This window comes from Acomys russatus, chromosome 11, assembly GCF_903995435.1.
Source record: "Acomys russatus chromosome 11, mAcoRus1.1, whole genome shotgun sequence".
In the NCBI taxonomy this organism is placed as follows: domain Eukaryota; kingdom Metazoa; phylum Chordata; class Mammalia; order Rodentia; family Muridae; genus Acomys; species Acomys russatus.
This window is the reverse complement of record NC_067147.1, coordinates 27,456,611-27,471,990: the sequence shown is the minus strand read 5'-3', so window position 1 is coordinate 27,471,990 and position 15,380 is coordinate 27,456,611. Positions and strand designations below refer to the sequence as shown.

The 15,380-nt window shown below is 43.1% G+C and overlaps 1 protein-coding gene across 1 annotated transcript; it reads right to left on the bottom strand.

The window, feature by feature from the left end:
- Positions 1-13,356: 13,356 nt before the first annotated feature.
- On the bottom strand, positions 13,357-14,511 carry LOC127195327 (60S ribosomal protein L21-like). Its single transcript, XM_051152682.1, has 2 exons — positions 14,029-14,511; positions 13,357-13,362 (listed from the first exon to the last, which is right to left on the bottom strand). Exons 1-2 carry the CDS (start codon positions 14,509-14,511, stop codon positions 13,357-13,359), a joined length of 489 nt encoding a protein of 162 aa, XP_051008639.1.
- Positions 14,512-15,380: the final 869 nt, after the last annotated feature.

Below are 15,380 nucleotides of genomic sequence, written 5' to 3'. Positions count from 1 at the left end.
TGGGCCCTTCTACGTCAATCACTGATTATGAAAATGCCCTACAGGCTTGCCTATAGCAGGATCTTACAGAGACATTTTCTCAGCTGGGAGTCCCTCTTCCCAAATGACTGTAGCATGTGTTAAGTTGACAGGAAACTACCCAACTTGGTTGTCACATTTGAAATAGGAGTCTACTTACTAGACTCTATTACATGCAAGTAAAATTCTTATTTTTTACATTGGCTTGAACCCTATACCTATCTATGAACCGACAACTATGAAATTTTAGGTGGAAATCCTACAGGAGCAAAAGAGAATAGGCGAACCAACCTAAGAGAGAGAGAAAAAGAAAAACATAAAGACAAAGGAAAAAAGAAAAGGTAGCATCTGTTGTTACCATCTTAGAAATCCAAAATGGCAGCTGCTCAGAATTCCTAGGAAGCAACACTCCAAACTGACCCAGGAACACAAAGTCCCCAATGTCTGACCTATCCGTGCCTGAAAAGTTCAGTCTATAGGAAATGCTTGAAGAGGGGTTAGTAGCTAAAATACAGAAAGCCACAGGAACAAAACATTAACTCTGAGAAGAACAGAGAGGTAGGGGTGGGGGTAGGGGTGGGGATACAGCTGGTAACCATTCCTGACATAAACACACTACAGACTGAGCTGAAAGTGGCATCACCCTTTGCAAGGAATGTGAGGGCTGTAGGAGTGTATCAGGACAGCATGAAGAGAATGAAGTCTGCCTCACACTGATAATGCAAACTGAAAACTGCTTCTGTCATAAAACCTTATTGAGTGTGTCACCTGCACAGCAAGGCCAATAACAGAAGTGGCTGACAGAGTTGGCTGCTATCTTATGAATACAAGAACCAAATGCAAGGAGAATCGAAGGACATAGGCTATTATGTAAGTCTAGTCGCATTGCTTGAAATATATTCACAACTAAAATAAATTTACTTTTGTTTCACTTTTTGGTGTTGTTATTTTTGTTTAGACAAGTTCTTACTATGTAATCTTGGAGGGCCTAGAACTCACTATGTAGACCTCAGACTCACAGACATTTGCTTTCCACTGCCTCCCAAAAACTGAGATTAAATGTGTGTGCCACCACATTCAGAAAAAATAAATAAGGTGAGTAGGGGCTGGAAAAACATAGCTCAGTGGTTTAGAGCACTTGTTCCTCTTGCAGAGGGCCCAGGTTTGATTCCTAGTGTCCACCTGGCAGCTCACAACTATCTGTAACTCAGGTTCCAGAGGATCCAATATGCTTTTCTGGCCTCTGTGGGTACCAGATACACAAGTAGTATACAGAAATACATTCAGGCAAAATATCCATTCAAATAAAAAAAATTAAAGAATTAAACTCAAAATAATTTTGTTTTTTTAAAGGACAAATGGAAAAAGTAACATTTAAAATATTCACATGTATATAACACATTTGCTAAGACAGTCATAGATCAATATAATGGATAATTAAAATAGATTTTAAATTCTTTTTTTAAATTAATTTATTTATTAAGTATACAGTATATTAAGTATACACCAGAAGAGGGCACCAGATCTCATTACAGATGGTTGTGAGCCACCATGTGGTTGCTGGGAATTGAACTCAGGACCTCTGGAAGAGCAGACAGTGCGCTTAACCTCTGAACCATCTCTCCAGCTCACATTTAAAATTCTTAAGCTAAACTTGAATTCAAGGGATAAATCTATGGCTTGTGGTATGTTTATTTCCTGTTTTGTTAAGGATTTTTTGCATAAATGCTCAGGAGAACTATTGGAGTTTGGGGCTGTTGTTGTTGTTGTGTTGTTGTTGTTGTTGTGGTGTTTAGCTTCTAACGTCCAAATAAGTTCAAATATGTTTCCTCTTTGACTTTCTGGAAGTGGCCATTCTTCTCAGATCACATGTCTGGTAGCCTCACTGGGGAAGTTGTCCATGTTTTTATGGGGGTGGGAAGTGGGAATGCACTTTGCTGACTCTCACAGGTGTTAAACGTCTAGTCGAGTTGCCTGTCTCTTCTTGGGCAAACCTTTGTAGCTGGTGACTTCAAAAGCATTTAATAGCTCATCCTGCTTTTAAATTTATTGGAATAAAATTATACATAGCATTCTTTTAGTGTTGATGAGTATGTGTGAGACAGACAGACAGACAGACAGAGGAGAGAGAGGACCAGAGGTAAACATCAGAAGTCCCCTGCAGTCTTCAGTACTGTTCTATGTTATTTAGTTACTTGCTTGTTTTGAGACAGGGCATCTCACTGAACAGGGAGCTCACTGTTTCAGCTAGACTGGCTTGACAGTGAATCCCCAAGATCAAGCTGACTTTGCATCATCATCCCACTGCTGGAATTACAGCCACATACCACTGCTGCCTAGCTTTTCTGTGAGTACTGGAGATCCAAACTCTGGTCCTTGCACAGCAAGCATTTTACCTTCAGAGCCATCCCCTTAGTCCCTTTTTAAATCCATTTTTCAAACTGTGTGTTGAAGAGTTATCCCTTAGTTCATCACTAATATTACCATAACCTTTTCTTGCCTATCTCTGCCCTGTTCTGTCTAACCTCTAAGCTTACCAAATGTGTTGATCTTTGCAAAGAAGTAATGGCACAATCTGGGGATATATTTCCTGCTTTCTAGTTCATTGATTTCTTCTCTTATTTTTATCATTTCTTTCTGGATGCTTACTTTGGCCTCTTGTGTTCCAGTTTTTCAAATATTGAACCTTGAATAAATAATTTGAGTCCTCTCCTTTCCTCACATAAGCATTCGATGATGTGAATTTCCCATTGGTGATGGAGCTGTACCCATCTCATGTGTTATTTCTATTTCAATCGATGCAAAATATTTTATGATTTCAATTATGCTATCTTCTTTGATCCATGTTTAATTTAGAGTTTATAGTTTACTTTTCAAACATTTAGAGGTTTTCACACATCTTTGTTTTTATTTTTATTTATTAATTTTTCAACCAGAAAACTTACTTTATGTGAATTTTTGTTTCCATCTTGTTACTCTCACTGAAATCTGTTTTGAGGACTACATTATAATTTGTCTTGACTTCTATATTCAGGTGTCTTCAGTGGAGCTTGCTGTGACTAGGTCATGTTGCATTGTTATTATTGTTGCTGAGGCCCAACGCATGTCAGGTGAAAACCACTGAATTATGGCCCCAATCAAGTGGGTGAGTTACTTTTCTACTGTTATTGTGGTTTTATGTTGAATCCTTACTGGACATTCCACCTACCAGTTCATTAACAAGAAAGCAGGCTAAAGACCTGCATATTTCTGCTTTTGGTGTTTGCTTTGGGTATTTGGAAGCTTTGTTCTTAGGTACATATATATTCTGGGTTGTTAAGTTTTCTATATTAACGTAAGCCTTTGTAAATGCATGAAGTCTTTCTTTCTCCCTCATAATTGATCTCTCGGATGTTGACATAATTACATCAAAATTTTAAAGTGTCTGCATCACAACTGGTTTCTGTTATTACCAGCATGTGTCACCATATTTAATTCTCAACACAACTCTATGAACTAGGTCCTGTTATTAGCCCTAATTGCCATGGGAGAAAATGTAGCCTGCCTGGCGCTGGTTTCCAAAACCTTCATGCTACTTCCCAACATAATTTTAATATTTTTCAATGCTAATTTTTATCATTTATCACGTAAAGTAAATAAAATACCAAAAATAATGTGTATTTCTTTTGTTTACAACCAAATAAGACTTTACAAAAAGGTGCATGTGTGCGCAATGTGTGGGTGGCCTGTGCAAGCCACAGTGCATGTGCAGAGGTCAAAGGAAAACCTTGCATTCAACTTGTTGCCTTCCACCTTGTTTTTGAGACAAAGTCTTTTTATTAATTTTCTGCTTCATGGACCAAGCTAGCTGGCTTGAGGGCTTCTGTGGGTCTTTCTGTCTTCACAAGCCAGTAGTAACTCTAGAATTATAGGTGCCTGTACTGGGTGACTGACTTTTACATGGGTTCTGAAATTTTAAATTCAGATAGTCATACCCTCCTAGCAGGTGCTTTTTTGCAACTAGGCCATATCCATAGCCCAGGGCTTTAAAATGTTGCCTGAGAATTTTTAAAATATTGATTGAAATATTTTTAATTTCAATAATTTTTTTCTTAAGGAAAGGGAAGGGGGGAAAGGATGAAAAATCCCTTACCACTTCTCTATAGACACCTGTCTTGAGCCACCTGTATTTCTGTTGTCTGTCTGTTTCTATTTAGATATTGGCAGATAAGAAGCATTAAGCCACGATCTGAGCTGGAGGTTTTTACATGTTAAGGGTGTGAGCCACAACATCCCCAAGCCATAGCTTGAGAGGAGCTCAGGGATTAGCTTGTGTCTTAGAAGAGGGCAAGAGTGGGAACAGAGGCCTCTGAACATGCTCACTGGCCTGATTTAGTACAGCCTCCCATTCTGATTCAAGGTCCCTGCTGTGCGGGCTGTGGATTACCACCCCACATTGTCTCTGATCCTCAGAGATTAAAAACATGAGGCCTTGCCATAGCGCTGGCTAAGAAGCAAGGAGCTGGAACTGTTGAAACAGAGAGGGGGAAAAGTAACTACCCATTAGCTGTTGCTCCAGCTCTGAAGTGGGTAATGAAGTTACCCTGAGCCAAAACTTCTAACAGAAGCATATGGAGTTCCTAAATGTCTACCCACGTTATGATATAGCTGCTCTGCCTAAACACTGGAAAAGCAGCCTTCGATTCCAAAGCCTCCCTCCACAAGTTCATGCTGTCCTTACCTCGGCTTTCTCCTCCCTCAACCTGTCAGCCAGAATCCATGATATTACAAATGCCTAAAGGTTGGGCCTTTGAACCATCATCAAACCCCTACCCAGATCTAACCAAGGGACAGAACATTCTCCACAGTTAAGTGGAGACTGGGGACTGACTTTCACAGGATCTCTGGTGCCCCATATTTGGCCATGTCCCTTTGTTGGGGAGGCCCAGTGGCACTCGGAGGAAGGATAGCAGACTACCAAGAAGAGACTTGATACCCTAGCACCATATTCAGGAGGAGGAGGTCCCCCTTGGTCACAGTCATAGGGAAGGGGGATTGGGGTGAAAGTGGGAGGGAGGGAGGAATGGGAGGATGTATGGGATGGGATAGAAAATGAGATGTAATATGAATTATTTTATCTTTCAATAAAAATGTGTTAAAAAAAAAAAAAAGGTTGGGCCTTTGACCACACATGGCTGAAGACTTGGGTTGCCTGAGTTCATTGAGACCAAATTCATCACCTAATAGATGTATATCTGTTTTCTAAAGAAAAAAATATATAAGCTAGAAATTTAATAACTCAGGCTGTTTACTATCTAGACTTTCAAGAATTTTTCAGTCCCACTCAGACTGTAGTGATTCTTTCCATATGCCACAGGCCACCCACTAGTGTGGGAACCGTGTTCAATGTCATTGTACTGCAAAACCAAGCTAATGTTTCCATAGAGGCTAGAAAGATTTGGGGATTTGGTTTGGTTTAGTCTCTGTTGGATAATGTTAGGAGACTCTCTCTCTCTCTCTCTCTCTCTCTCTCTCTCTCTCTCTCTCTCTCTCTCTCTCTCAATACAAGGTCTTGTTATGTAGTCCAGGCTACCCTGAAATTCACTGTGTAGCCCTGGCTAGCCTATAACTCACAGTAATCCTCACACCTCAGCCTCCCGAGTGCTGGGACTGTAGGCATGAGCCACAGTGCTGTAGGCATAAGCCATGGTGCTGTAGGCATGAGCCATGGTGCTGTAGGCATGAGCTATGGTGCTACAGGCATGAGCTATGGTGCTGCAGGCATGAGCCATGGTGCTGTAGGCATGAGCTATGGTGATGCAGGCATGAGCTATGGTGCTGTAGGCATGAGCCATGGTGCTGTAGGCATGAGCCATGGTGCTGTAGGCATGAGCCATGGTGCTATAGGCATGAGCCATGGTGCTGTAGGCATGAGCTATGGTGCTGTAGGCATGAGCCACAGTGCTGTAGGCATGAGCCACAGTGCTGTAGGCATGAGCCATGGTGCTGTAGGCATGAGCCACAGTGCTGTAGGCATGAGCCATGGTGCTATAGGCATGAGCCATGGTGCTGTAGGCATGAGCCATGGTGCTGTAGGCATGAGCCACAGTGCTGTAGGCATGAGCCACAGTGCTGTAGGCATGAGCCACAGTGCTGTAGGCATGAGCCATGGTGCTATAGGCATGAGCCATGGTGCTGTAGGCATGAGCCATGGTGCTGTAGGCATGAGCCATGGTGCTGTAGGCATGAGCCATGGTGCTGTAGGCATGAGCCATGGTGCTGTAGGCATGAGCCATGGTGCTGTAGGCATGAGCCATGGTGCTGCGGGCATGAGCCATGGTGCTGTAGGCATGAGCCACAGTGCTGTAGGCATGAGCCACAGTGCTGTAGGCATGAGCCATGGTGCTATAGGCATGAGCCATGGTGCTGTAGGCATGAGCCATGGTGCTGTAGGCATGAGCCATGGTGCTATAGGCATGAGCCATGGTGCTGTGGGCATGAGCCATGGTGCTGTGGGCATGAGCCATGGTGCTGTAGGCATGAGCCATGGTGCTGTAGGCATGAGCCATGGTGCTGCAGGCATGAGCCATGGTGCTATAGGCATGAGCCATGGTGCTATAGGCATGAGCCATGGTGCTGCAGGCATGAGCCATGGTGCTGTAGGCATGAGCCATGGTGCTGCAGGCATGAGCCATGGTGCTGTAGGCATGAGCCATGGTGCTGTAGGCATGAGCTATGGTGCTGCAGGCATGAGCCATGGTGCTGTAGGCATGAGCCATGGTGCTGTAGGCATGAGCCATGGTGCTGTAGGCATGAGCCATGGTGCTGTAGGCATGAGCTATGGTGCTGCAGGCATGAGCCATGGTGCTGTAGGCATGAGCCATGGTGCTGTAGGCATGAGCTATGGTGCTGCAGGCATGAGCCATGGTGCTGTAGGCATGAGCCATGGTGCTGTAGGCATGAGCTATGGTGCTGCAGGCATGAGCCATGGTGCTGTAGGCATGAGCCATGGTGCTGTAGGCATGAGCCATGGTGCTGTAGGCATGAGCCAAGGTGCCCAGAATTGGCTTTAGGTTTTGAAACAAGATGTCTGTCTATAGCATAGAGGGACCTAGAACTAAGCCTCAGTCCTCATGTCTCTACATCCCCATGGAAGCTACAGTTTTATATTGTGAAACAAATATCTGTGCTATAGTTTTCTAGATGGTTTCACTCCCATTTCTATGTCTCTGACACATTTTATTGCAGAACAAGAAACAAGAAGGAACTCTGCTTAGCGTCTTAGAAGGAAGCTGAACTTCTGAACCTCAAGGTCTGTGTTGGGAACCAGCTGAAGCTTGAGACTTCAAGTCCCCTAGACATTCCTAGTCTCTGATTTGTCACCTGTGACAATAAAAGATGAGGTTAGGTGCTCACCAGGGACCTGTGGAACTCTGTGGAGAGTAAGAAAAGTCTTCAGTGAGAGAATGTGCCTTGGCAACATCAAGCCAGGTGTGTGTTTTCCGAAGTGTTAATGATTGATAGGCTGTGTGTGACACTGAAATCAGTTAAACATGACTCAAATATTGACACATCCTTCCCATGCAGTGTGTTTTCCACTATGGGACAGTATTGGGCAATGGGAAGTTTTTCAAATACTTTTACTGGAAGAGACTAATTAGGCTCACTTTCCTGCTGCTATTATCTACAGTTCGTACGAGGGCACTAAAGTCACATGAGTGCCTCTCTCTTATCCACTGTATAAAATAAGGCATCACGAATTGGTTAAACAAGTTGCTCTCAGGCTGCAGTGCTGATGATGCCCCTAGAACAGCAGCTTCACGTCGGAGGTGGTGTTAGAAATGATACACACCACTCCTCGAGGCTGATCTAAAATGGAAAGCAGAAACCATGGCTCACGTTCTACAGTCCAGCCACTGTCTTCTTTCAAGACTGAAAAATATCAAAGCACTTCAGCTCCCTCAAAAGATGAAAAGCCATACCTTTTCTGTCAGCAGGAATAACTGTTGGTTGTTTTTCCAGTGTTAATATAAAAAGCTTTGGAAAACACTCTAGCTGGCCAAATGTTTGGGAAATCACATTATAAGTTAGCAGACACAGTTCTAAGTTTTAAATTTTATGCTAGGGTTACAGCTTGTTCGTACAGGGTGAGTTCCATATATGTCTGCCCCCATCCCCTTTTTAGACAAGGTCTCATACAGTCCATTTTGACCTCTCACTGTGAGGATGACCTTGAACTCCTGCCTTCCTGCTTCTGCCCTCTGTCGTCACAGGCATGTGCCAACATGAGAGGCCACCTTGTTTTATAAAGTAGGCTTTTCCTTTCCTTATTTTGAAATAATTTGGGAAAGCTTTAGTAATTACCTAATTGTGCTGGAATTCAGGGATTTGATGGCCAAGCCCAAATTCCCTGAGTCCACACCCTTCATTGTGCAATAATCTTTGATCCTATCTCCTTCTGGGCCTTTTCCACATCTGAATCCTCTCTTTAATTCTGATTATAAATGGAAACTTTTCGTTCTTTACATTTCATTTAATCTTCCAACTGCTGAACTTCACCTTTTTATATTTAGCTTTGTTGTCTTCCTCGAGTATCACCCAAAAACATACCGTGGTTTTCTAGCTGGGAAAACAAAACAAAACGAAACACGCTTTCTTTAGCCCTTTGCCATTTGCCAATATTCCACATATGTTGCTCCTAAAATGATACACTGAGAAATTAAATAAAAATCTCTGTCTCCGTCAATTTAACACTTTAGAATCTTTACCTGCAATTGGTCGTCACACAACAGCCTTTACACTTCTCCATGCTAAATAGTGTCTGCCATGGCCTTGTTCTTTGACATTTGGAGGATTCTTCTACTCCATCCCCTTCTACTGTGTAAGTGGACACTGTCTTTCCCAGAACCCCAGCCACTGTCCCTGTTCGGTCCTGGTGAGCTGCTCCCATCGGAACCTGTGCTTCCAGAGAGGACCAAGTCACCCATTGACTGTAACCATCACAAGCACCAGGAGAATAAAAGGGACGGTGAGAATATAGGGAACTTGTGATGCCTCAAACCACAGTAGTGTGATAATAGTTATAATTCATTGCAAACTTTAGAAAGAACTAGGGGAGAGGAGTTTAAAGTTTCTCCATGCAAAGTACTGATGTTTAAGTTGGTAGGGATATTGATTACCCAGATTTGGTCATTATACCTTGTATGGATATCAAATTATCACACCATACCCCATAAACATATCCAATTATTTCATTCCAGTTAAAAAAACATTAAAATGTGACAAAATTGTCCCAAGTTGATTGAGAAGAACTCTTATTTAATATGAATGAGGAGTTATAATTCATAAAGTAATACATAAACACTTCATGTGCTACTGTGTCTGACTAGGTATCATCTTTGGGCATAATCTTTTTATTGTTCTATTAACTTTTTTGGAAGAGTATTAGAATGTTTTCAGTAGGTTTTGTGCACCTTGGAGATAGGCCTCTTGTGGTGCCTGTTGCTGATTATCTTGTTTAGGCTGATTAAGACAGGAAGATTTGCCCACTCTGGGTGTCTCCATTCCCTGCGCTAGGATCCTGGACTGTAGAAAATGGAAAAAGCGAGCATTCATCTCTCTGCTTCTTGAACGTGGATGACATGTGGGCGGCTGCGTCAGTGGCTGCGGCTGTGACATACCCACCGTGACGGACTGCACGCTTGAGCCATGGGCCATGGATGACATGTGGGGGGCTGCCTCAGCGGCTGCGGCTGTGACATACCCACCGTGATGGACTGCACACTTGAGCCATGGGCCATGGATGACATGTGGGGGGCTGCCTCAGTGGCTGCGGCTGTGACATACCCACCAAGATGGACTGCACACTTGAGCCATGGGCCATGGATGACATGTGGAGGGCTGCCTCAGCGGCTGCGGCTGTGACATACTCACCGTGATGGACTGCACGCTTGAGCCATGGGCCATCACAACCCCTTCTGTCCTTCTGTCCTTAACTTGCTTTGGTTAAAGTGCTTTATAACAGCAGGGGGGGAAGTAACTAGTAGAGTGCTCTTTATGCCACCTCACTCTATTTGCCTGATGCTCAGCCTTCCTCAGCCCTGGTAATAACTATTCTATTCTGTTCTGGAAACGTCACCCTTCTTAGCTCCTACATAGGAGTAAGAAAATGTACAGTGTTCGCTATTCTGTGTCTGCCTCATTTCATTTAACATCTTGTGCTCCGGTTCTACCCATATTGCTATGGTAGATTTATATTTGTATAAAATTAGCCATACTGATACAGTCTATGAAAAATGATAAATTATGTTAAACGTTTTGTGAAATTTATGTTTTTCTTTTTTGGGGGGGGGCAGAAATGAAAAGTCAGTACTTCATTTGTAAATTAATTATGTGACTTTCAAAAATCCTTGCCACCAGGGGTAGGGAGAGAGCTCAGAGGGGAAACAGGAGCCCCAGAACCTAAAAGGGCAGGCACAGCAGCATGTGCCTGTGATCCCTGCACTAGGGGAGCACAGAGTTGCATCCCAGGGGCTCACTTGCTAACCATGTAGACAACCGATAAACTCTGGGCTCAATAAGAGATGCTATCTCAAAACTAAAGTGGAACTGAGGAAGACACTGGGTGGACCTCTGGTGTCCACACAAACATCCACACATATGTACACACACACACATACTGTCCTGAATATGCTTTGCCAGAAATATAGATGAACATGTTTGTGTCTTTCTATAATATCAGAGAGCATTAACTGACAATCAATTCACAAGGTACAGCAACTTCAACAGCAGCACTTTGCCAAAAAATTCTTCCTACTCAGGTGAGCTGGCTAAGACAAATGCAGGTTCTTCCAGTCCGGCCTTAATTACTAATATTAATGCTATTATGTAACACATAGTAAATATATCTGTGCATGCACAAGTGGTGTGCAAAATGAACACAGCAGGGTTTGAGAGGTTTTCAAATCGGCATGAGAGGAGTTAAGAAGCATCTTTATTGATAAAGTAACAAACCCAGACCTGTAGAGGAGCACCAGGCATGGGAGAGTAGTACTGCCAAGCAAAGACATAGTCAGCTAGAAAGAAGAGAAGGCAGGACCTGATTGGAGTGGGAAATGGCTGACTCAGGTCCCAGTGGGCAAATGGATGAACAGACAGACAACAAGGCAAGCAGGCCACATCAACAGCAGGGAACCAAAGTGGCCTAGAGCCCGAGAAACAGTTGAGCACTCTGCCTGTCAGTCCTTGATGACATACCAACTATCAGACGACTGACGGGTGTGTGGTTTTGCCATGGCAGTGTTAGCAAACCCATTTCTTAAGGAGGTATAGTTGGGGGAACATGTCCTCTAAGTTCTTGGGCCTAGTTTCCCTTATACAATTTTAATATACCTTTATGCTCCCATACAAATTTATAATGGCCCTCTTTATAAGCCCAGGAAGAAGTTATTGATTAGTTTATGTTGCATGGGTGATGCCAGACATAGGATGCTGTTCACATGCCCATCCAAGAGTCCAGTCATCCTCTGCCCCAAAATGAAATCAATAGCTACTTATAAAATAGAGTCTGTCTGGGCAAGGCACAGTATGAAAAACCAGTTTTTATACAGTATGGAGTAACTTAGAGTGGGGCATAGCTTAACACACACACACACACACACACACACACACACACACACACACACACCCCTCTCAAAACTGGAAACATGCTTGCAAAACTAAAGCACAAATGACTAATAAAATCTGCTCTCCAGAGCCCCCAGGCTTGAGATCTGACTTCTGTTTTGGGATTTATATTCCAAACAAGCTGCTTCTTAAACATTAATCCGCCCTCCTCAGTATCGGGAGACTAGAATCTTGGTGACCACAAGACATGCCCAGACTTGTTCGAATTCTAGAGTAAACAGCTCTGGCCCTAAGGTCAGCTCTCTTGCACAAGAAGGCTAAGATGTACTCAAGGAAGCTCTAGCTTCTGAGGCAGAAAATCTGCATATATAATTTATGCAAATAGTATTAATAAATTCATGGATCTTTCCCTCCTCTATACAGTTGACTCTCTTTCCTTTAATATATCTCTCCTTGTTCTCCTCCTCCTTCCTTTTCTCTGTCTTTGCTACCCTCTCTCCCTCCTTTCCTCTTACCAGATCTTTTCAAATTCCCCACAGCTGCTCTGATACTCTGAGGCAGAGAATTCCCTGATGCTATCCCTTTGATTTAGAGTGCCTGCATACCTGTTTTGCCCAGTAAGCCGTAAGGTACTTAAAAACAGGAGTCTCATCTTACTCAGAGTGTGTGTCTGATGTCCAGAAAATAACCCCTGGGAAATCCCATGACTAATAACATTTACAGATACATAACCCCATGTTTTGTTTGTGTTTTCAAAGCCCTGTTGCCTAAGCAGTTTACCTCAAACTTCTCTACTCCACATCTCTACAATAAAGAGATGAGGCTGTGTCCTGATCTAAGTTACACCATAGTGTACAATAAAGCATTGTGGTTCATTTTTCTCATTGCCTAGGAGATCATTTTATTAGCAGCTTTTGACTCCATTTTGAGAAAAAAAAAAAAGGATTACTGTAGCCTCTGGATGGACCCAGACACCGTACCATCTGTCAAGCACCATTATTCTCCTGATGTAACTGCCATCTCCAAGGCTTACAACTCCTAGGTCTACTCCTGGAAGCTTCTAGCCTCCATACAGTCTAATCTAGTCCTGGAATGTTTTCAGCCTCTGAGACTTATTGTGTAATAAGCCCACCCTTACTTGTTCTTTCTGAGCTCTGGGCTGGCTGGTTTAACCCAGCTGTTCTGCATCGAACTGCTCTCCAAGATTACTGGTTCAAACTGGCTTCTCTCAGTTTCTCACTGAATTATTCTTCTTGGCCTCAAACTAAACTCTATCAATCTGTTCTAATCTTCTGCTCCTTATCCTCTGGCTTGTTCTGCCTCACTTGTATCTAGCTTATCCTCTTTTCAACCTCTCTCTGTAAAACCCTCCCCATAAAACTGTCTCTGAATTCCATGAACCACACTGCCTCTCAACTCACTGACTCGATCAAACTAAACAGAAATGACTTGAACTCAAAGATTGGCAAGCCTCTGTCTCCTGAGTGCTGGGATTAAAGGCATATACCACTATGCCTGGACCTAAGCTTTTCTTTACCTGAAACTTGCTCTATAACAGACTGGCCTTGAACTCAAGATATCTGCTTGCTTCTGTCTCCTGAGAGTAAAGGCATGTCTGTATTCCAGCCAGATCACACAGATCTAGAAGGTCTTCAGGTGTAATCTCTTGCCAGAGCAGCCATGTTCTGAATTAAAATTCTTCTAAGGCACCACCCATTTAGCCTGACAAATGACTCATTCCTGAAATCATAAAGGGAGACACACTATAAGTTTATTGGGGGTAATTGAAATTTCAGGGACACATGAGCATATTTAAATCATATGTGGGAAACTAGGCCCAAGAACTTGTGCTACATACCAACCCAAGGAAAGGGTATAACTCCTTCACTATACTAGTTAGGGTTGCTGTTGCTGTTGCTGTGATGAAACATCATGACCAAAATCAAGTTGGGGAGGAAAAAGTTTATTTGGCTTATACTTTCACAGTGTAGGCCATCTTAAGGAATTCAGGACAGGAAGTCAAACAGGGCTGGAATCTAGAGGTAGGAGATGATACAGAGGCCTTGGAGGGAGGGATGCTGCTTACTGACTTGCTTTCCATGGCTTTCTCCACCTACTTTCTTTTTTTCTTTTCCTTTTTTTTTTTTTGTTTTTGTTTTTGTTTTTGTTTTTGTTTGGTTGTTTGGTTGTTTGTTTTTGTTTTGTCTTGAGACAGGGTCTTTCTGTGTTAGCATTGGCTGTCCTGGACAAGCTGTGTAGACCAGGCTGGCCTCGAACTCACAGCAATCCGCCTGCCTCTGCCTCCAGAGTGCTGGGTTTAAAGGCATGTGCCACCACGCCCAGCCCACCTTTTTTTTTTTTTTTTTTTTTTTTTTAACAGTCCAGGCCCTTTATTTCCTTTTGCACGTTAGGCCATGATTCATAGGGAATGGGCTCCAGCAGCTCAGGCTCCTTCCCGTTAGCCCTCACAAAGTGTGCTTCTCTGGGTGGTGTAGGCTGGTGCTTCAGCTGGACCCAGGTGCCCTTCTCCTTGGCCTCCTTCTTCTTCCAGTCATTCTCCTTCACACACTTTAGGAAGATGTCCCTGCTCTCAGAGCACTTGATGTGCTCAATGCTCACATTGATGCTCTTGGTGAGAATCTTGCCCTTAACTTGCTTGTTCACAATGATGCCCACAGCGTGCTGGGTGACATTATAGTCTCTTCCGGTTTTGCTGTGGTAACACTTATGGGGCATTCCTTTTTGAACAGTACCCATTCCCTTGGTGTCTACAATATCACCCTTCTTGTAGATTCGCATGTATGTGGCCAAATGAACAACTCCATATTTCCTAAAAGGCCTAGAGAACACACAGAGGGCGCCCCTCCTCTTTCCCTTTGTGTTTGTCATTTTGGCGAGTTACTGCAAGATGGCTGCTGTGGCCAAAAGCCCTACTTTCTTATAGAACCTGGAACCACCATTCCAGGAATGGCATCACCTGCAATGGGCTGATTCCTCCCTCATTAATCACTAATTGAGAAAAATGCTGTACAGCCAGATCTAATGGCATTTTCTCAGTTGAGGTCCCCTCCTTTCAGATAAATGACTCTAGCTTTTGTCAAGTTGACATAAAACTAGCCCGCACACTCACATAGAACCCACAAAATGGACACCTAACTTCGTACCAGCCCATCATCTGATATCTAATATGCGCAGTCAAGGTGGTGAACTCCTAGACTTAACTCAGTGTCCCACTATTCGCACAGCCTACGCGACTGCCTGACCAGTCTGCCTGTTTACCTGTCTAGACCTGACTGGAAATTTCCTGTTCCTGACCCACTTCCTGCTCTGGATTTGGTTCAGCCTTTCACCTTACTGCTTAACTCTGCAAATTCTCATATATTAATCATTTATTTTTGTTCTTTTAATCTGGACCATAGTTCAACATGTCCAGGGAAATTATTGATGGTACAGAATACACATAAATAAATGTCTCACTTTGGTAAATATAGATTTATGTTTAGGTATGTCTTAGGAAAAAAACATAGACAGCTAACTAATCACCAATTTCATGATATTTTTCCAAAGGTGGGAATTGTAAAGGAAGTCCTTGAGGGTCTGAGTGTTTGGGGAACAGTTGTTGCATTGACTATTTTCTTTCTAGTAGCAGAGACACCGTGGTAGCAGAAGCCAACCTCCAAAACTAGACACCCAAGTTTAAATTACAAGTTTTCACTTCTAGTTATGTAATGGTTGCTGTTTTTTTTAAACCTCTCAGT

Excerpts from the sequence above, each read along its gene's own strand:
- LOC127195327 (XM_051152682.1), bottom strand. The coding sequence starts at position 14,511 with ATGACAAACACAAAGGGAAAGAGGAGGGGCGCCCTCTGTGTGTTCTCT.